Source organism: Trachypithecus francoisi, unplaced genomic scaffold (assembly GCF_009764315.1).
Source record: "Trachypithecus francoisi isolate TF-2019V2 unplaced genomic scaffold, Tfra_2.0 Lachesis_group3, whole genome shotgun sequence".
In the NCBI taxonomy this organism is placed as follows: Eukaryota; Metazoa; Chordata; class Mammalia; order Primates; family Cercopithecidae; genus Trachypithecus; species Trachypithecus francoisi.
The window spans coordinates 127,792,200-127,815,273 of record NW_022681468.1 but is presented as its reverse complement, the minus strand read 5'-3'; the positions used below and the strand labels follow the sequence as shown (position 1 = coordinate 127,815,273).

At 33.6% G+C, this 23,074-nt stretch overlaps 1 protein-coding gene across 3 annotated transcripts in view; it reads right to left on the bottom strand.

The window, feature by feature from the left end:
- The window catches only part of VPS13C (vacuolar protein sorting 13 homolog C), a 197,684-nt gene that overhangs the window by 56,189 nt on the left and 118,421 nt on the right, over positions 1 to 23,074 (bottom strand). For all 3 annotated transcript variants that reach the window (XM_033189884.1, XM_033189885.1, XM_033189883.1), the window contains exons 46-58: positions 19,335 to 19,488; positions 17,070 to 17,182; positions 13,948 to 14,117; positions 12,372 to 12,619; positions 10,557 to 10,786; positions 8,926 to 9,018; positions 6,174 to 6,539; positions 5,717 to 5,803; positions 4,269 to 4,418; positions 3,839 to 4,103; positions 3,066 to 3,226; positions 1,912 to 2,033; positions 1,109 to 1,403 (exon numbers count right to left, since the gene is read on the bottom strand). In XM_033189884.1, coding sequence (XP_033045775.1) covers positions 1,109 to 1,403; positions 1,912 to 2,033; positions 3,066 to 3,226; positions 3,839 to 4,103; positions 4,269 to 4,418; positions 5,717 to 5,803; positions 6,174 to 6,539; positions 8,926 to 9,018; positions 10,557 to 10,786; positions 12,372 to 12,619; positions 13,948 to 14,117; positions 17,070 to 17,182; positions 19,335 to 19,488 — 2,454 coding nt within the window. The remainder of the gene's footprint in view (positions 1 to 1,108; positions 1,404 to 1,911; positions 2,034 to 3,065; positions 3,227 to 3,838; positions 4,104 to 4,268; positions 4,419 to 5,716; positions 5,804 to 6,173; positions 6,540 to 8,925; positions 9,019 to 10,556; positions 10,787 to 12,371; positions 12,620 to 13,947; positions 14,118 to 17,069; positions 17,183 to 19,334; positions 19,489 to 23,074) is intronic.

The window sequence follows — 23,074 nt, the reverse complement described above, 5'->3', positions numbered from 1 at the left end:
ATTTTGGCCATTAGGAGACTAATAGCCATTAGTTTTGTGAAAAAATCAGGTCTACATCAAGAGTCAAAGACCAAATTCAGAAAGCCTGGCTGTTGTCCATGAGAGCTATGTCATTAAATGAGCCACTTAACTGCCTGGTCTTCAGTTTTATCCTCTAACTATAGACCATGCCTAATGGTTCCCATATGAATGGAATAAGAAAACTATTCTTATTCACTTGTCAGGTAAAAAATTACTCTGACAAGTTATCTAAGTAAGGTGCAACTACTTGAAAAATGAATAATAACATATAAATCAGGTTTCCTTACTAAAAACCCCTCTTACATAAATACTATTTAATTCTTACAAAATACTCTTATATAAATACTATTTAATTCGTTTAATTAATTTTTGTCTCCTCAACTCAGGAATGGCTCATTGTCAGATAAAAAAAACATGTAGGTTCCAAACACTTTCCAGATTTTAGTATTTTAAAATATACCGCCATACAGAAATTTTAAAATATTTATTATACAACATTACTAGAAAATCTTTATTACTTCTTAAGACAGTAATTATTTTTTTATTTTCCAAGGTTTATTTTCAACAGAACCTTGAAGACATAATCACAATATTGACTTTAAAATAAAAACTTTAAACTAAGATGAAATATTTTCTCATTTTTCCCTCTATTTTAGTTAATGGAATTTTAATTAATAAAGAGATGATCATGCTTCTTAATTTAAGGAAGATGCAGTAAAGAGGCAGGGATCAAAAAGCCAAACTGCCTAGGTTCAAATCCCAGCTCTACCACTTCCTAGCTATGAGATCTTGAGCGAGTCACTTAACCCATTTCAGCTCAGTTCTCTTATACGTAAAATGGGCCTAACAGTACCTACATCAGGAGGTTATTATAAACAGTAAATAGGCTAGTACATGTAAAGTACACAGAGCAGTTCCTAGCACATAGTAAATGTTATGCTAGTTTTTGCTATCATTAATATTACGAAGGCATTACACATTACACATACGCTATATAAAACACTGACCTCAATCAAAAATGCCATAAAACAAAATCAGAATTTACTCTGGGCAACAATAAAAATCAAGCAAAATGCAAGAGACACACCTCAAGTAAATATCTTAGAGAATATGGGAGAAGATTCCGCAAAGTGAGAGAAGGATAAAGATGAATAATGTAAGCTACATCCCAGTCTTCCCCATGTGTACATATGTAGCTTAATTCATCAGGCAGAGCAACTGTATTCACTATGAGAGGTAAGAAGCTGACTTCTACTGATGGACACTGCAACATGCATCTGACTTCCCTGCTCCTATGAAGTTCTTCCTTCCAAGAAATGTAAGTGGTGGATTCCTTGTACTGATGCTCTAAGATTCCAGCTGGCTGGATAAACAACTGACATCTGCAGAAGGAGGAAACAGTGACAATAATGTTTTGATCCAGAACTTAAAAAAAAAAATCTCATTAAATCTTCCTGACAACTCTACAAGATAGGTGCTGTTATTCCTATTTTTACAGATGTATAGATGAGGAAACCAGGGCTTTAGGTTAGGAAATTCACCCAAAATCACATAGCTAACTTATGGAGGAACTTTCCTAAAAAAAAACAAAAAACAAACAAACAAAAAAAACCTCTGTAAACAAAGACAACTTAAAAAAATTTTTCATTTCAAATACAAAGGCGATCTAATAAAAATACTCAGAAAAATTCTGATACCAAATACACAATAAGGAATTTTCACCTGATAAATTCAATGATAATATAAATGTGTATCTCAATGGAAGACTAAATTATGTCTTAAAACTGGCTTTTACCAATCTTTAGATAATAAAAATATGAAGTTATTTTCCAGAATATAAATCCCCAACTCAGTACATTTAAAGTTCAATACATTTCAAGAATTATCTACCTGTATGAATCTAAAGGAACATGGAACTCCTCTTCAGGTCTGGCTATCCCAATGCGCTCCAATAGCTTAACATTCTTAACAAATTTATAGATGATAAATGCAATGGAGAAATGGTTTTTGATCTGTTGGACAAAAACAAATACAAGTTTTTTTAAAGATATGTAAGTTCGAAAGAAAAATGAGAGCCACAAACAAATATTTTTAGATCTAAAAAATTTCAAACTCAATATTGGAAGATACTTTTATTGGCAATTGAAAAATTTTAGGGTATTTAAGTGCTACATATATTAAACATAATGTTTAAGTGGCAGTTGAAAACTAAGATATTCAAATGCTCCATATATTATAAGCTTATGTTTAGTATTAGTCTATGTTATCTTTCAAATATGTATTATTCTCTGAAGATTTAAGCCATTTTTTCTCCAAGACAATCTTTTCTCAATGCATCATGTGTAAAAACTAAACAAAAATGGATAGCAAAAAAATCATGAGAAAAATAGTACAACTATCTTTTCTTGACAACAGTCTGTTATGCATTGGAACAAGTAACAAACTAAAAGATAACAATGTCCAAAATTTGAAACCTTTTCATTTTTATCTGATGTTACAGGTAGGAAAAAAAATTTTCTTTTGTTGACCATATGCCAAAACCTATAGTAATACACAGAAAAAGAAAAACTTTGGATAAAACCTTAAAAGTAGAAAAAATATTTACACAGATTAAGATGCTAAAATGTTTTTCAGAGGAACAGATCATTCCAATATGCCTTCATACATACTTGAAAAATATAATCCAACTGACATACAGAGAGAATGGAATGTTTCCTAACTACAATTACAATAATCCTCAGTTCTGAATATTTAAAGGAATATACCAAAAAAGCTTTATTAATTTTAAATTTATCTTAAAAGACAGACAACAAAAATGAGCTTTAAGTAAACAAAACTATAGACATTTAAAATAAGTATTACCAAAGCAAGCTGGACAGTAAAAAGAAGCCATTTCCATTTACTATTTATTTCTGAATAATTACTATTTATTTCTGAATAATCAGTATTGACCTAATGAAGTTTTACTATATTCCTATATTCAGTTAAATGATTTAACATTTCTTGATACACTGAAAGGGATACAATTCACTTTGAAGTATTACCTGTAGAGGAGAGCGAAGGGTAATTACTTTATTCCCTTCAGTTGCATCAATCTGTACCAAGACAGAGTCAGAATGACTGGCACTGGGATTCCGTACATTATACAATCGCCGTCCAGGTCTGGCCACAGGGATATTTGCAACTTCTGTATATCCATGAGGTACTAAGGCAGTGCATAAGTGAAAAGAATTTCAAATATTAATTTGCCAATGTTTCTCTATGACAGAATAATCATTAGTACCTCAAAATAATGATGAGTATTTTTCTTCATCACTAGAAACGATCACTACAAATTGCTTTTCTAAGACACACAAACTAAAAAAAGGAGACCAGTTACTGTTATAAAATTTTTGACCGAAAACAATTTTTCTTGGGGTTTTGAATATAAAAACAAAATCCAACTTATTTCTTATTCTCTCAATTATATAGCAATCTTTTTCTTTGTCACAGTGTCAATACTGTAAGACTTCTGAATATAGCTATTTTCTCTCCTCATTAAACTCCTATCTTTTTAAAAACACATTTTATATATATATAATATAACATACATTATATATGTTATTTAAGGGCATAAAAATCTAGTTTCATAAAGCACTTCTTAATAAAGTTTAATTTTCTCAAGTTTAGAAAACAAGAAACAAGAGGTTAGCAATTACATGTTACAAATGTTGTATCTCCAGATATCTGCAGCAAAATGTTTTTTCACATTTTATTAAAAATAAGCCCACACCAACAACTGCTAAGACGCCCTTAAAAGAAAATAAATATAGCATACCAATGGTCAGAGTGAAGAAGGAGCTTTCTTGACGACTCAATATAGATAGGTTCCCTTGACTTGAAGGTACCATGCTGGCATATTCCAGTTCCAAATTCTGGCCAGCATCAACATCAAAAATATCACTTTTCTCTGGGAAGCCCATTACTCTGAGATTACAATTGGGTTTCACTTTAATGGGAACACCTACAGCATTTTTTACCGTAAAAGGAGCTCTGTCCTTTAAAGAGTAGTCAAAAGTAGAAGCAGTGCCCTCTGAAAAACCCTGAAAAGGAACATATCATCACAGTTAAATTTTTGAAAAGTATACATTATTTCCAAAACCTATACCATAATTACACATTTTTTGGAAGCTAATTTTGATGACAAAAAAATTACGTTTCATTTTTACAATTCCATTTGAAATATTCTAAGCAAGATTCAGACATACTTTTGCTAAATTGTTGAAAATATTAAGACAACTTTTCGATATTGTTATATTCATTGTATTTCCTGAAGAAATATGAATTGCCATTTGTGGCTCAGGAATAAAATCATCTCCTGGCAGCAAACTTTTATCCTGAACTGGGTTCTTCTTTACCTATGAAGAAAAATAACATAGCAAATTTAAATTATTAGCCAGTTGATAATAAAATAAAAATGCTAGAGTTCAGTTCTCTTAAACTGATCACTTTATAGTAATGCTTCACAAAAGTCTTATTTTCAAAAATATACCATGCTTCACTTTGATTTCATGAAAATCAGCATTCATTCTTTCAGGGTATAGTCCAAGCATGGGGAAAAGTTTAGAAGTATGCCATGAAATTACTCAAAGCCAGCTACAGTATTTGTCTATTATGCATTTCTCAGAGCACAACTATTTATTCAGTGTCACCCAACTGGTGATTATGTATGTGTTGATGAGCAATCTAAGAGGACCCTGAAGTCTAAATTGGTACCTATAAGAGGTGCCACCTGGAAATGTTTCTTTCTGTTTTTTAAACCAATAACACCTTCAAATAAGTAATATTAATATAATAAACACTTAACTAGCCATCAGATTCCATCAGCTTTTGTTCTAGCAGCATTTCAAAAGCCTTGTAAAACATTCTTTGTTAGCCTCCCTATGCCAGAGAAAGGCAGGTCAGAAAAGCATTACTTCTTTATTGAGAGGAAACTGGAACACAGGTTAAATGACTTATCTTTAACAAAAGAATATGTGGAGTCAGTTTCAGTGCCTGACTCCTTAGTAAGGCTGCCCCAAAGAAGTATGCTATGACAATTTCTTAACAATATCTGACTCTAGTTCCTTTTAATCAAGAAAAAATGTGCTTCAGTATCTAGGTTTCTGAGGTGTTCTCAAAAAATAACATAAAAATATAACACAAAAGAGTTCATTAACAATTCTCAAATATTCTGGTCTCACCCTTAAAAATCACTGATTATACTAAAGAGCTTCATTTATGTTGTATCTCGCAATATGTACTCTATTAACAATTAAAACTGAAAAAAATTAAATATTCATTTAAAAATAAAAATTACATGCTATTATAAATAACATTTTTAATCAAAAATAACAATTTTAAAAACACAGTGAGAAGAGGAACATACACAAATCTCTTTACTGCCTGCCTTAAGGGAAGACAGATGAATTCTCGTTTCTGTTCTGCATTCAATCTGTTGCAATATCCCATTCATGTAGTCTCTGGAAAACTCCACTATACACTCTTAAGAGAATGAGAATGAAAATGATACCTGAAAAGAGTTCTGACCTCATGGATAGAGCCCTTAAAAGGGCTTTAAGGATCCTAGACCACATCTTAAGAATCACTGAACCAAAAACTATGAATGAATATGCATAGTATCATTCTATCCAAAGATATTTTAAGATTTCCTTACATGAAGTCTTAAATTCCACTGTCTCTTCCCCTCCACTCTCTCAATCAGGGGCTCCCAGACAGCATGGATCTCATTGTAATAGTGCACCTGGAGAGACACACACAAAATTATAAGACAGGCTTTTGGCTTTAATTACATATTTCGGTAACCAATAGGAAAACTATTAAGTAATTAATGTTATATATCATTAGCCATTTAAAAAACCCATCTAACAATATATAGAGTGTATTTTCCTTTACTCTCTTACTCTATTGTCATAAACAAATTATTTAGCAAATCAATCTTTAAAAAATAATTATCAAAAAAATACATCGACAAATTAAATGTCAGAATAAAATATGTATTCACATATGTACTCATGGTGGCCATGCACAAACAAGAGAAGTGTATACATCTTAATTCCAAAACTGCACTTTCAGGAAGTTGTCTCTGAAGGTATTAAGTGATGTGGCCATACCTGTAGTGTCAGGTCAGCAGCAGCAGCCATTAGAGAAGTCCAATTTTTAATATTTCCTGAAAACTTAGACTCTGCCAATAATAAAGGTACAGTTCGATGTCCAAGGCCACATTCTAAGGTAACTTGAATGGATTCTACAACAACACCACAATTTTCCTCTATCAACGAATGTTCAATGTCTTTGAAACTTTCCGTTACTTCTGTTGCCACGTCAACACCAAGAAACCAAGTGTTATAATCATTAATCGATTTGATACCCCAAAGGTTTTCCATTTCCTTAGATGTATCTTTGGATTCATCTTCCTTTGTTTTTGGAGACAATGCAGCCATGATTGTCATCACAGTATTAAGAATTATGGGTGAAATCTTTAAAAAAGAAAACAGAAAAATATTTATAATAAATTATTTCCCAGATGAGAATATATACATACATGATTTTAAGTGACATACATTATTTATAAGTGACATTTTTAAAATAAATAAATTTTAATTTTAAATTAAAGTAACTAATTTAAATTTTGAATAAATTCATAACCAAGAAAAACAAGAGACAACACAAAATTATGTGTCAAGCCAAGTAATCAGGCAACACTGACTTCTACTAAGGTTATCTGGAATTAAGTAACTAATGTTGTATGTCAGTAGTCAAAATCTAAAGTTAAACTGATCAATTCAGAGCAAAATAGTGTTATGCGAATAGACAAGTATAGAAACGTAAACAAATTCTTCATTTTAAAATCAGCTACATGAACTAAGCCAAAGTGTGTGACCCTTGTCAAGATACACATAAATATCGGCACGCAACAAGATCTTTAAAAAAAAAAAGAAAAGGGAGAAAAAGATATAAATTTGCCTTATTAAAACTGGAAGACTGGAAATTACAGCTCTCCTCTGACTTACCCCAAGATCTGTAAATCTCTTATTATCTTTGGATAGTGCCTTTCTTTGCTCACTTCCCCCACCTCCTATTACTGCACCTTAGTTCTACACTGATATCTTCTATGTCCAACACCTTCTTAGCCTACCCTCCACACTGCCACCAGCATAATTTTTCTACAACCCAAATCTGAGTATGTCATTCTTATGTTCAAAATCTTCATCAACTTCCCATAACTTTTGTATCCCACAGGATAAAAATCAGACTTTCTTTAGTTTAATGTGCAAAGCTCTTTGTGGCCTAGTGCCTATTCAACCACCTAGCCAGAATTCTCCCAAAGTTTGTGAAATACTAGGTTAAATAAGTTAACTGTATCCCTTTATTGTTCACTTCTCACAATCCTTACTTAAAATGTAAAGCGATATAATTATATAACCAAAAGCAAGATCTAGTATGTACTGCTTTCCTAACTTGTCAACTTTTTTCCTTGTCTTATTAATGCCATTTATAATTAATGCTTCCAGTCTTACAACTCCACCACACCATTCTCTTCAGCCATATGTGACCACCCCTCTAAATCTGAAAGGATTTTCTCACACCTCTGCCTTTCTGCATATTATCAGTTCTGTCTGGATTAACCATTCCATGCTCTCCATCTATTTAATCTCCCTTCAACACTCACATCAAATAGGCCTGTTTCTACACAGCTTTGCCTGATGTCCTGGTCTGAATTAAAGGCCCCATGCCTGTGCTCCCAACTAAATATTGGCCGTGCCTCTAGCACTGAAAGCTGTAATCTCCGATTTCTTTCTTTCTCCTGCATATGTCATTAAGTTTTTTGACAGCAGGGGCTATATATCCCCACTGCCTTGTAAAGGACATTTTTAAAATATACACAGTAAAAGCTCAAAAATGGTTGTTGAATCAATCATAAATTTATGTACAAAGAATGGAAATTCTCACCAGCACCTAACCTAGTACCTTAAGAGAAAATACATGCAAATTCGAGGACTTTCCCCCCTCATTTACTATTTTATATATTTTTAAAAGTAAATCCATTAACAATATATATTCTAAGACTATCCAGCATTTTAAAATATTGAGAAAAAACTAAATTGATATTTACATGGTACTTCAAATGAAATGAGTTTGAGCCTTAGTTCAATCACTGTTGGTCACGGACCTATATAAGTAAAGCTACTACCATTACTGGCATTAACCAATTAACCAAAAATTAAGCAATTAACCAAAAAAGGACTCATTTTTGTATCCTTTGTGCAGAGAAATAGATTGCAGAAAGTATTCTATATCTTCTATTCGTGACTGGGCACGAGGTCATACTTAAAGAACCTGAATACCATTGGAAACCAATTATTGTTTTTCAATACTTTAAATGCAGAGAAAAAAACAGTAAACTCTAATAATTATTTCTAGTGTACATCTGTCATTACAAATACTTGAAGCCAAATAATATAGTTATTAAATTCAATCAACTTATATATCAAATAAAAGCCTAAAAAGAACTTATTACAAATAAAGTAATAACAACCTCTTCTCTCCAACCTTTCTTCCCTTCTCTTCCCACCCATCTCTTCCCTCCTCCAACTCAACCTCCCCAACACACGCATGCAAATATAATAGAGAAAAACTACCCCAATCATTTGTAGATATTAAAAAGTACTCTTTTGAAGAAAATAGAAACATTTGCATTAAAGAAAAATATACTTTCACGTTAGAAGTTACGGATTACTGAATATGTGACTTGCATAATGCTTGAGTTATGAGAGACATCAAAAGATACTGTCTCAACTGCAAATATGCAATGTTGTGAAGAAAAATAAGAATTCTCACTCAAAGAATATGGTAAGTACTAACCTTAATTATAAATTCTTTAACCATAATATTTATATTTTGTTTTCCTGAAGCCCACGTACATTTTTCCATAAATAAAGAGCAGGGCTGCAAGACCTATAAACAGATAAACGAAATTCGCATTTCCATAGATCCATTATATACGTAAAACACACTTACAAGAACCATGTCTTACTTAACTTGGGATCTTTAACTATAGCTTGCTATTACACTAAAAGCAAAAAAGCAAAAATAAATTAGCTGAGACTCTGTTGTGAAGACTCTCCTGAACTATGAGAAATCTCTGAACACTGGTAAATCACTTTAAGCAGTTCTGATGAATTTATCATGCCAAATCCTCTAGTAATAAAGCACGTTTACTGTTTAAAATGTTTCTTTCTGCCAAAATAGTTTTTAAATTATGGACTCTATAAAATGTACCTTTGAAATAACTATAAACGTGAGCTAAAGACTGTGGTAAAGTAGGTAAGTAAACAGTTTCCAGATGTTTGACAGGTCAGTCTGAAATATCATATAAGGCCTTTATTAGAATAAAAGTCAAATCTTCAAATTGTGAAGCTATATTCTTTTATATCATTAAGGAAATGAATAAATAAGCTTGTACTTGAACTGAATGGAGCAATTAGTACTGCATAATTGCCAGTTTTTTAAAAAATAGGATAAGGCCAGGTATGGTAGTGCATACCTATAATCCTGGCACTTTGGGAGGCCAAGGTAGGAGGATTGCTTGAGGCCAGGAGTTCAAGACCACCCTGTGCAACACAGCAAGACCCCTTCTCTATAAAAAAGTAATTTAAACAAACAAACAAACAAACAAAAACTAGCCAGCTAGTAGTCCTAGCTACTTAGGAGGCTGAGGCAGAAGGATTATTTGAGCCCAGTAGTTTGAGGTTGAAGTGAAGTAAGATGGCATTACTGCACTACAGGCTGGGTGACGGAGTGAGACCCTTGTCCCTAAAAGAGAAAGAATTAGGAAGAGCTAATTGATATAAGCTTTTGGTGACATGTATAAAGACTATCCTGTCAAAGAGTATTTCATGATAACGTATAGATTTCATACTTTCTTTATGCAAGTCACTTTGTCCACATATTTTTAAATTTAAAATACCACTGCAAATAAGTCACATAATATAATGATTCTCTTACCATAAAATTATCAATACTACAAAATAATTGGTGTGGTAATTAACTGACTAAAATCATATTTTTCAATAATAATGTGAAAACATAATTGACATTTGCTTTTAATAATAGAACACCATCACTTTTGGCGAGATGACTCTAATTTTTTTCATTCTAAGCCTAAATATTCACTCATTCATTAATTAGTTATACTCTGGTAAACAAAAGAAACAGTTGAAAAAGAATATTAATTTGGACTAAAATTCAAACACTACTCAACAGAAGATGGTATAATGAAAATAAAACTATTCTGGAGGTAGTCCCCAGTTCTGTCACTAGCAGCCATGGCTGTCATTTAACATCTTTGGAATTCAATATCTTTATATGTAAAACCCCAAGTTCACAATAAATAATCTCTAAAGTCCCTGCAGAGATCTCATATTCCAGGACTCTATGAATCAACCGTTTCTGCCATTCTTCAACCCAAGATTAGGACACAAGGTAATTCTTACTGTGGTAATGTTTTTCCCTCTCTTTTCTCTGAGAAAAGGGCAAGCGAGCACTTTCAGATCTCTCACAGAAGCTTCCATCATCTGCTCGAGTTTGGATGTTGACAGAGAAAGGTTACACTGAAACGAGGCTGTGAGAGCAGGAGCATCAGCCTTTGTCAGACTGGCAACAAATACCACTTCTGGATCTGTGATCATGGCCTTTAAAGTCATATTTGGTCTAACAGAGTCATCTGAAGAAACAAATGACAGGAACCAGAAAAGTTTAAGGTAAGTCTTTTCATTTGACTACATGTTATCTACAAGTTGTTAAGTTGTTCTCAATGTTTTTCCATAACAGATATGGTGAAACTGACAATATTAATTGGTTGATTAATACTAAGTATTAAATGATTATTAACAATTGCAGGTTGAGCAAGGTAAGGCAATCTGATCCCTGTCCCAAGAATATCATTACCACTTTGACCCAGGAAGAATAATCCTGTTCTGAAGTTTTATTTTTTTTCAGAATTAAAGTATGTGCACGTACACAGGCATAAGTATATACTATATTGCAGGGGAAGAGGAAAACTGGAAAGAAGAATATCAGGAAGAGGAAAAGAGACCCTGATAAAAGAGATTATTATTACTTGTTTCTTTCGATTTCACCCAAAAGTCCATAGTCAATATCATATAATCTACACTATAAATATATTCAATGCATATATAAATATAGAGATACCAGATATGATCACTATTTAGAAAATACTAAAGGTAAATTTTAAAAATAGCATTCTTACCAGGATATATTAGTTTTCCAATCTGGGTTATATATTAGAGAGAAAAATATCTGACCTTAGATAATTATAATTTAACATAGAAAAGTCACTGATCTGGCAGGGGCAAGGTGTAATCCACAGCACAGCACTTTGGGAGGCAGAGGTGGGTGGACTGCTTGAGCCTAGGAGTTTGAGACCAGCCTGGGCAACATGGCGAAGTCCCACGTCTACCAAAAAAAAAAAATATACCAGGTGTGGTGGTCCACAACTGTGGACCCAAGCTACTCAGGAGGCTGAGGTGGGAGAATTGCTTGAACTCACGTCAGGAGGCAAAAATTACAGTAAGCCAAGCTACATCACTGCACTCTAGCCTAGGTGACAGAGTGAGAGCCCATCTCAAAAAAATTTTTAAAATATAAAAAAATTTTTAAAAAAGGGAAGAGTAGAGAAGAGGAGAGGAGAGAAAAGGAAAGAAAAGAAAAGGAAAGAGAAAGAAAAGAAAGAAAATCACCGATCTACCGGATAACGCTAGAATAAAAGAAGTATAGAGCTGAAAGTGGCTTCAGCATACACCGAGACCAGACATGCAAACTCTTCCAGAGTTTAAGGAGTTAAGGTGACATCCAGGGAAGTCCTGCTGGGTCCTCCAAAGTCCCCATGTTCTGCTTTAATGTTTCCAATTGTTCTTCAATGTGCTAGAATTCTCAACATGTTTTCTTTGAATAAGATTCCCCACCTATAAAATAGGCCACTAACCACTGACCCAAATTAACTTCATTTCTGGATCAGTAAAGAAATGTTCATGGCACAGCTGGAACCAAAGTGGAGTTTCCTGGCCATTGGTCCAATTTCTACTATACCTCTCTCTTAAAAATGTTTCCATTTTAAAATATTTCTTAAAAGGTTTTTAAAAACTAAAAAGCTAAAGTTTTTATATAGAATATGCTTAAACCTAAAAGACTAATTTTACATTCTTAAATTCTTCATTTCTCTTTTTTCTGATTTGTAATTCTTGTCAAAATATACAAGTTGTCATCTATGACAGATAAATTCTGCTAACCTTTCTCTGTCTTGACCTTCCCTGTGGCAGTCTGTCTTGGTAAAATCTGTGTTTCTTTTGCCACATTTTCTGGACTCTGAGGCACAGCTTTGATAAAGAAATCTGCCACAGTCATCAGGAATTCCACACTAGCACATACATACAGCTTGTCAAGAATAGCATCAACTTGACTTCCATTTTTGTCTTGTTTGTAACTTAAATCAATCATAGAACTGTTGTTATCTTGGTCATTCTTTCTGTCAATCATTCTGAAAAAAAAAATGCTATTCATTATTTTATTCTTGCTAAAACAATAAAAAAGATGAAGAATTTCCCATATATCTCAAAAACCTTTCTTTCACCTTTCAGTCTCTAATCTGTATAGAAAACAGGTCAACATTAAACAGAATCTTATTATCCATTAGTAAACAAGACTACTAATCTCCAAAGCAAGATATATGTTATTAAGCAATTACTGAATATTTTATACTTATAATAGAATTATATATTATTGCATTATAATGCAATTCTTGAGTATTACATTATAATGCAATACTAGAGAAACAAACCAATAATGGCCGGAAAGGAATTTGGGCAATTAACAAAACACATCAGTGTAGTCACACAAAATATAAGGCAGCCTTTTTATATTAGTTTATGAAATAAAACCTCCCTGAAGGAATTTATCTTCAAAGATCATCCTATGAAAATTTGAGTCTGAAAGTATTCAATACAATTCAAATCATCAAGTGTGTATCAAGTGTGTTCGACTATAGTTCCCCTACATCCTCCCATGAACTGGAAAAAGCAGGCTACCTAACAGATGATAGCATTTATCACCCTTGCCTAGAGAGCTGTGGACAGCTACTCCAGACACAAAATTTGCAAACTAGAAAAGCTGGGTGCATGACAGCACTCTTTCCTCATTTATTCATCTCTCAGAAAAACCAAGGGGTCACAAGTATCCCATATGTATTCAGTGGAGTCCAAGTTTAAGTAGCAACATAGTTTTTCTCAAAAACAACAAAAAAAATCAGATACAAAATATTATGTCTCCTTACTTGAGAAAAAAATAAAAACATAATTAGGCTATTGAAAATTACATATTTCCCACTTTATAAGTCATCCTTTCAAAAATGGCTTGATGATGTGAATGCACTAGAGATTCTATTTCTATTAAAACTTTGAAAGAAATTTTGCATAACTATTTTAAAAAAACATGAACAAAATAAACACGATGAAGGCAAAATCCATAGCTTGAGGCCTTTTTTAAAACAAAATTCTGCCCACTGGGAAGAATTTAGAAAAATACATCACCAAATATATCACCCCATGTGGATTTAACTATTAAAACTCATTTTCTCTTAGTTCCCATTCTAAAGATGTTACTCCATTTTATTATAAACTTCCCTTTAACTTAACCTTTAGAGCAGGTGAATCTGATATTAGCACTACTTCTTAATGCAATTCAAATCAAGAAGTATGATGAAAAGCCAGAGATCTTCTTTTGATGATCCCTAGCTTAGCAACACCTGGCAGCCATGCCAGGTGCAATGTCAACCTTAAATAATGTATAGCAAATTCAGAGCTGACAAACCTCGATGTTGCTCTCTCAATTCCTTCTCTGAGGTCATCAAGGGTGCATGTCTTAAGTTTAACGCTGATGTTCATTGAGCCATCCTTAAACATCTTCCCTGAGGAGGCCATAAGATGTAGTCTGAGTTCACCAAGCTGGAAACTGTCATTATGAAATGTGACTCCGGACTCCTGTGGTACATTTTTCAAGCAAAAGAATCAATTATCTTTAAATATTATATAATTATTTTTAAACATATTACTTAATTCAAAGCTTAAAGGCAAACTGATCTCATGAATTTTAAAAGTATGAGTGCTAAAACAGCTGAATGGAACAGAGAATAATATGCATGTTTGTGAGTATACCTGTACATACAAATAAATACATATATGTGTGAGTATTCAACAATGGTTAGTATAGAAAATTTTATCTGATTTATGGTTTAATGTAAATAAAAATAATTAGGAAAGAGTTCTGTCAATTAAACTAATAAATTTTTTCTTTTTTTTTTTTTGAGATGGAGTTTCACTCTGTCACCTGGGCTGCAGTGCAATGGCGCGATCTTGGTTCACTGCATCCTCCACCTCCTGCATTTAAGCAATTATCTGCCTCAGCCTCCTGACTAGCTGGGATTACAGGCGCACACCACCATGCTCAGCTAATTTTTTTTTTGTATTTTTAGTAGGGATGGGGTTTCACCATCTTGGCCAAGTTGATCTTCAACTCCTGACCTCGTGATCCGCCCACCTCCGCCTCCCAAAGTGCTGGAATTTACAGGCGTGAGCCACTGCGCCCGGCCTCTAACTAATAAATATTTAATGAGCTCTTCTGTTAAAAAACAGTGATAAGATTTATGAGGTTTACGAGAAACAGTAAGGCATGGTAGACGATGTCAGTGAGCATACACCCTAATTACTTGAGAAAACAAAATAGAAATACACTAAAAGGAACATCACAATAAGATGCTATTAGTTGTAAATGATTAAATATTTTATGACATACAGTATTTTATTCATTCATATTTATGTCTTCTCACATTTCACAAAGGCCATTTAGTGGTTAGGTAAAGAGTATAAATAGTAAAAGCTCAGAGAGGTTGAAGAGTTCACTGTGGCTGGAGAAAATTCACGAAGAAGGTGAGAACTCAACAGAGCCTCAGAGGCTGAGTGGGATCAGATAGGCTAAGAGAGTGGCAGAAGACACTCTACATGAAGGAAAAACATGAACAAACAATTCAAGATGCTCTGAGGACACAGGATACAGGGTGATTGGGCTTGGATACTCCAATTAAAGAATGGTAGAGAAAAAACTAGAAAGAAATACAGAGGCCTAATCAAAGTCTCAGATCCCAAACTAAATATTTAAATTTTCATGTACAGAAAAACAGACCTCGATCTTTATTCTACCATAACGTATAATTCCAAATTATTTCAGCATGCCCAAAATTTAAAACAAACAAACAAAAAAAACCCAGCCAGTCAACAAACAAAAACCTTCAGGGAAGTGATGAACATCCATCACCATTGCTTACTAGAGACCCTGGCACTGATAATAGGGGTGCTGGGTATGTGCAATCATCAGCACACTGGTTAGAACTCCACCCTTTCTCTCACTCAAGATAGTATGTTCATGCGATTGGATCAGAATGACATTATTACTGGTAAACTTTGAATGCCTTTAACTTACGAAAATGGAAATAATTCACAAACTTTTATTCTGTAACCATTAATAGAAATGACCTGAGATACATCTACTGATCACAACACACTAATGTTTCCTGATAGGATTATTGATATGGTTTCCTTTTGTAGACAATTTGGAGCCACTGAATTTCTTTCCATAAGATGAAATTCAGATTATATAACACAATGTTTATTAATGGAAAGGGACGGTGGAAATGTCTACATGAGATTCATTTAGGAAACTGAACTTGTGCCAATATCTAGGATGGATGAAAGGTAAAAAATCAAACAATAGCAAAATCAAACATTGTAGTACTACAAGTGTAAGAAGAGTTTCAAATAAAGCAGCAGTGAGAATTGACAGAAAAAAGTAAATGTTTATTCAAAGAAAAAACTGACAGTACTCAGAATCTCAATGAATAAGGAAGGTATACAAGCAATGAAATAAAAGTAAACATCAAGATTCTAAGACTGCGGAACCAGCAGAATGAAGGTACCAAGTAAAATGAAGAATAACTGTTCATTTTCAGTAAGGTCATTTTCTGATGTTGTAAGGAGCATTAAACATTAGAAAATAAGGTAGTTCATCGCATAAATGACAGATACAAGCCCAAAATTCAATAGTAACAATGTATGAATATTGCATAATTTGTAGTAAATGAAATATGAATGAACATATTTCATATAAATGGACATTAACAGATATAATACCCATAATCTGTATCTGTTGTTAATGTACATTTGAGTATATTGTTCACTGCCCAATTAGGGTATATGCTCACTGTTGAATCTATAATCAATACAGAATATGGATATTAAAATATGTCATATGTATTATAGGGATTAATGTATGACATAATATAATTAAAAATATTTACTGGAAGGAAATATCTGCATAATAAAAAATAGCTTTCTAAAATACCATTGACATATTATTTAGTTCAAATCATCATGGCATAAGACCTTGGTTCTTCAATTCTTTAATTAGTATCCTTAACACATAATCTACTACATATAACATTTATTTAATAGAAACACAATGAATGCTTATATATCAAGGATAATTGTTAATTTAAAAATAATCAGGTAAAGCTCCAAAATCACTACTAAATTATTCGTAAGTCATTATATATACATATATATATAGCTATGTGATAAAACTGTACAAATAATCACTCGTATATAAAATTCTTCTATTGTTAATAAATCAAAATGTGTTTTCGTGCTGATATTACTTGGAAAGAAATAAAACCCTGAGTACTTTGCCTTAGCCTTGTAAGATTATAAACACCAACAAAGTGAATAAAGAGGGCAGGACCAATGCATATTCTGTAGGCCAAACAGAATTTTATAGACATATTAAATGTTTCAATGAAAAGTCCCACAAAAAAAGGCCAACACTCTAAAACTGACTATCAAGAGTTAAGGATTTATTTCTAATTACAGAAATGTATTACATACCTGGTTGATATCATTGTTATAAAGGATAATGGAAAGAGATTCAAAGTGAAAGTCAAATTGGAGACTGACAGTCTGGTTCATAGAAAGCTTGGAGTCTGTCCAATCTTCTTGTTCTAATGGTGAAAATTTAAAACCTTTTAAGTAGGTACAGAATTTTATAAATATTTTTAAATATGAGATAATTTCTTATGCTAAATTTATATGATGCTTTCTGGGATTCTGTAAATCATACTGAGACAATTAATAAAAATGGCAATTACATTCCAACTGTTAAATTTTAAAAATGGCAATGGGGAGGGGGGAGGAGGGAGGGATTGCATTGGGGAGTTATACATGATATAAACGTCATGCACATGTACCCTAGAACTTAAAGTATAATTAAAAAAAAAAAAAAAAAAAAAGAGAAAAATACAAGGGGATATTTTTAAGTAAATTATATCCTCACTTTTATGTTTGGAATTATAATTATTATAAATAAATAATTCCTGGCATTATGAACAAAAAAAAAAAAAATGGCAATGACTATTCCATATATATTTAGTATAAATGTACAAAGAGGCACAGGCAGACTACGTTAAAAATTTTTTTAAAGGGGGGACTTAATTTTCAAGGCACTTACTGGCTACAAGCCATTTTCAAGACATTATGAAATTGGAGACAGAGAACAGTCCAATACTTTGCCTTATATTAGACAGCTAGTAACAGATTCTCTGCTAGCCTAATGCACCTCTCACTATCTCTAATTACCTATATTACCCAATCCGTTATCTTTATAAGAACAGAATAAAACTCAATAGCAAAATCAAACAGAGTTCACATATGATGCAGGGGAAAGGAGTGGGTGCTTTGGAATTTTGAGACAAATGAGACTTCAGGAAGTTAGTCTTTTCCCTCATCTTTAGATAGAGCATACAGACTGAATAGATCTTGCTTTCAATCACTCTTATGGACAGAGTCTATAATCTTTTTCATTATTGACTCTAATTTCTTGTCATTCTACAGAACAGTCTGTTTTTACAAGTTACTGGAAAAACAAATACTGCATAACTTTAACCATATAAGCCTTCTCCAAGTTAGAAAATTCTATTTTTCTTGGAAATAATTTATATTTTAATTTTCATCATCTTTGCAGCTTCCATTTGAATTCACAAATTTTCCCAAGTGACATGGTGTCCATATAGCAAGACCCAGATACATGACCGTGATCATGGCTGAACATAATGAGATCATTAATCACGTAAGGCTTGCCTGTTAATAGTTTATTCATCTCTACATAGTTCCTGTTTAACTATAACAATAGCCTGTTTACCTAGCATTTGTCTGTATGGTGGCACAAACTTCACCTGGAGAGATGTTGACCTCATCAAGCTTATGCAATACTTAAAACTATCCACTTAAACCAGAAACCTTGCACACTGTTCTAGTCATTTGCTTGTCTGATTTCAAAACACACCTAGCCTAACTATAGGAGAAGCAGTGTTGATATGGTGTATCAACTGGTAGTTTTATCAATTACTGTCATTTGAAGTAATAGCTGACAGTATGACAGCATTAGAAAAGCACAGCAGCCAGGACCATTTATTATATGGGCAAGGGGTACTTCATCTCTTTCCAGCCATGAAAATATTAACCTATTTACAGTCTAATAAAACATAATATTCACATCAATGGCTTTAAATTATGAAAAAATAGTGAAATTATATTTAATATAATCTGTTTAAGAAATCAAAAAGAAATCTTATATTTTAGAAAAATTATTTTAAAATGGCTGAATTCAAAAGGTTCACTGCTTTTAATAGGTTCAAAGTAATGATCTGAAAAATTATCTTATGTATTTGATACATAATGCTCCAGTAAGTCCAGATAAATAAAGCTGTTACAAGAATACCTTCCTTTCTCATGGTTCAATTACCTGAGTATGATATGTGATACCAAGGTCCTTTTTTCTCTTAATTATTTTGGGACCTTACTACACTGCCTATCTAGTTTGATTCTTCTCTCAAGATATGCCACCTCAGTGCGTAGTGAATTCAGCAAATTTAGCATTCACAAGTAAAGGGTAAACAAGCACATACCAATAAGTGACCCTTTCCCCTGTAGCAGACAACAGACATACATCCCAGCCTCAGCCAAATTTCCACAATAAGTAGTACAATACTGAATTAGTTCATACCACATTATGCTGGACAACCAGAAAAATACTAAATATAAATATGACATTAACACTAATTTTTTCTCCATAAAGTAAATATCATCAATTTATACCTTTGAGATGGTCAGGTCCACTTGAAACATCAACTTTTCTCACTCTTACAGCTTCCTGCACAGACTGTGTAGCGCTTGGTTGTGAGGAAGCTTCTCCAAGATTTTCCAGCAAAATTTTCATTAAAACTGTCAAGTCATCTTCACTGAGAGCAACCTAGAAACCACCAATAATTTGTTAACTATAACTAATAAATGCAGACTATCATATCTATATCTCAATTTGTGGTTTTTCAAATTAATTGTTCATCTACTAAAAAAGAGAGAGTTAGAGTTAGGACTATAAATACCAGAAGAGAAGTATTTCACCTTGTTTACTGTGTGTACACACACTTCTGCCTTCACCCATATCCAGGCCCCTGCCTCTGGTACTCCAACACTCTCTATAGCTTATCTGTTACTATGTCTTCCTGTTCCTGGACCTGTGCCTATCTGTCCCCTTTCCCTATCTTCCCATCTCCATTCTGTCTCTATCTCACCTCACCCAGTACCAGTTTCTTCTTCTATATTATTTACTCCCCTCGAAACTCAATACAGGAATAGTGTTGTTCAGTTTCTAGTCTCTACCAAAAAGTAAAAAGATGCTCTCCTGCTACATAGCTCTTAATTTCAGTACATATGCATCTGGATATATATAAAATGTTTGTTTAATTTATCAAGAATAATACCACTTAGAACAATAACAAATGTATCTACAAAGAATGTTTAAAGAACAAAAAATAGGAAGGTAGCATGTTATCTCTTACCTTCATAAAAGGGTATGTGTGGCAAAAAGAAAAAGAGCCAGGGCTTTGAGTCAGGCAGATCTGTATCAACTCTACCACTTTCAAGCTGTCTTGTTTGCAAAGTTTCTTAATGTCCTTAACTCAAGTTTCTTAATCTCTAAAATAGGCATAATACCAACTTTCTCACAGGTGGCTGTAGAACAAGATAAAGCAACTAAAACAAATGAAGCTGCTACTGGCTGCTAAAATCCATTAAACCAGTACTTTCTTTGAATCTCCTTATCCTTCTACTACCTTGTGTAAGACACAGTGGCTCAAAAGGCCTGTTTCAAGTACTTACAAATTCACACAATAGCAAATCTCCTCTGAATACCACAGTACCCTGTTTTCCCCAAATTAGGTCCCTACCACCAGAGAAATTGCCTAGTTCCCAGTTTAAATGAAAATACAGAGCTATTTAAGTACAAGATAATGACCAGGGATTTATGGCTTGTCCTAAGCCCCAGGCTTCATATAACAGGTGTAATTTTAATGCCTTAGAATTTCATTGTGTATCCCACCCCACTTCTCATACCAACCAAGATTACCACAGCTTCCTGAAGGGCAACTAAGTTCACCCCTCTTTCACTTTGCTGAGGGAAAAAAAAAAAAAAAAAAAAAACAAGTATGAAGGACAATTTTGAAAGGCAGCCCCACAGTTCTTTAAAAACCGTCAAACCGATCCACCCAAAACAACTTGTTGGTATCACCTGCCTGATACCCTTTTTCTGAGCTGCATCCAGGCCAGGGAAACAACCTGCTAGTATCACCTGCCTGATACCCTTTCTTGGCTGCATCCCAGGCCCAGGAAAACTATAGACTATGACCAAAGAGTGGGTGTTTAGAGAGACCTGGATCGGTGACAAATTAGACAGTGGTGGCCTCATCCACTGTTGCTGCATTCCTGAGTTAATAAGGATCCTTTCTGTTAAAGTAATTATCATACTTTGATGCTAAAGTATCAGATGTTACTTTTTCTTGTTTCTTCTAAAACACTTTAAAAAGCAGAAAGGAAAAGGGCAGAGAATACTATAATCTTCCCCTGTGAATCTACCACCTGGCTTTGTCAAATCTTAACAAGTTGCAATATTTCCTTCAGATCTTGTTTCCCCATTACAGATATAGCGGAAGCCCCATATGTACTTCTCTGAGACCCTATTCCCTTCTCCTTTTGTCCTTAGAGAAAGACACTAGCCTAATTTAGAGATTATTTCCATGAATACTTTTCTTAAAGTTATCACTACTGCATCTCTTATAAACAATATATAATAGGCAGATCACAAGGTCAGGAGATCCAGACCATCCTGGCTAACACGGTAAAACCCCATTTCTACTAAACAAAATACAAAAAATTAGCCAGGTGTGGTGGTGGGCGCCTGTAGTCCCAGCTACTCAGGAGGCTGAGGCAGGAGAATGGCGTGAACCCAGGAGGCGGAGCTTGCAGTGAGCCGAGATTGCACCACTGCACTCCAGCCTGGGCGACAGAGCGAGACTCCATCTCAAAAAAAAAAAAAAAAAATTTATTAATAGTATTATATTGCCTGTTGAAAATCTGAAATTATATAAAACTGATAGAACTGTACTATCATTTTGCAACTCACTTTTTTATTTTTATGCTCGATACATTAATTTTGTTTCATATAGTTCTATTTCATTCACTTTATCTGCTTTACAACATCCATTATATAAAGATACCATAATTTTATCCATGTTCTGCTACCAACAGACATTCAGGTTTTACTTATGCTTTCAGCAAACCTATAACCACAGAATCTTTGAAAGGGATTATCAAATATTAGTCCTGGGATCTAATTTTTGAAAGAGAGAGCCAAATATTAGTCCTGAGATCTAATCTCTTAGCAGAAAGACAGAAATTAAAAGAAGGTACCCATACTCTGGAATAAAGCCTACCCTATGAATGCCCAAACAGACAGAATTCAATATAATTTGTTCTTCATGCAATATATCCACTAGTATATGAACAGAAATCCTTCATTTCTACAACAAGCTTCGATTTTAACTTCTTCCCTAGTAGAACTCTGCTCCTCTGATCCTTCCTATCTTATGTTAGAACCAACTCTGAAATAATCACAGGTATGAAAACCCATTAAACTGCTAAATTTTTGTTTGGTTTCGTTTAGTTTCTCTCATCCCTATCCCACCCTCAGCTGTTTGGTTTCAACAGGTTCACACATAGGCACACAAGAATCACAGGATTCCTATACTTCCACAACTACCTTCAACCAGTCTCACCTCCTCCTCTGAGCTGATATGCAACCTGCTAACTACACTATTAAAAATAATGCTGTGGCCAAGCACGGTGGCTCACGCCTGTAATCCCAGCACTTTGGGAGGCCGAGGAGGGTGGATCACCTAAGGTCAGGAGTTCGAGACCTGCCTGGCCAACCTGGTGAAACCCCACCTCTACTAAAAATACAAAAATTAGCTGAGTGGGTGGCCAGTGCCTGTAATCCCTGCTACTCAGGAGGCTGAGGCAGGAGAATCACTTGAACCTGGGTGGTGGAGGTTGCAGTGAGCCTAGATCACGCCACCACATACCAGCCCAGGCCACAGAGCAAGACTCCGTCACAAAAAAAAAAAAAAGTTGTATTTATATACTTATCAAATATACATATTTGCCTATTCAAAATGGTATCACCTTTCTAATTAAAACAGGGCCTCTACAAACTACACTATTAAAAATAATGGTGTATTTATATGCTTATCAAATATACACATTTGCCTATTCAAAATGATATCATCTTTCTAATTAAAACAGGCCCTCTACACATTAAAAACACTAAGTTGCTGACATCACTTTGCATTGTCTTACAATTTAACTGCATTAAAACTTTAATAGAATTTTCCAAAATTAAGAGTAATATTTTTAGCACACTCCAGCAGATTTTATCTCAGACTCCTTGCTGGTTTTACCAAATATCTAACTAAAATGAAAACAAAGAAAAGTGAGGGAAACAA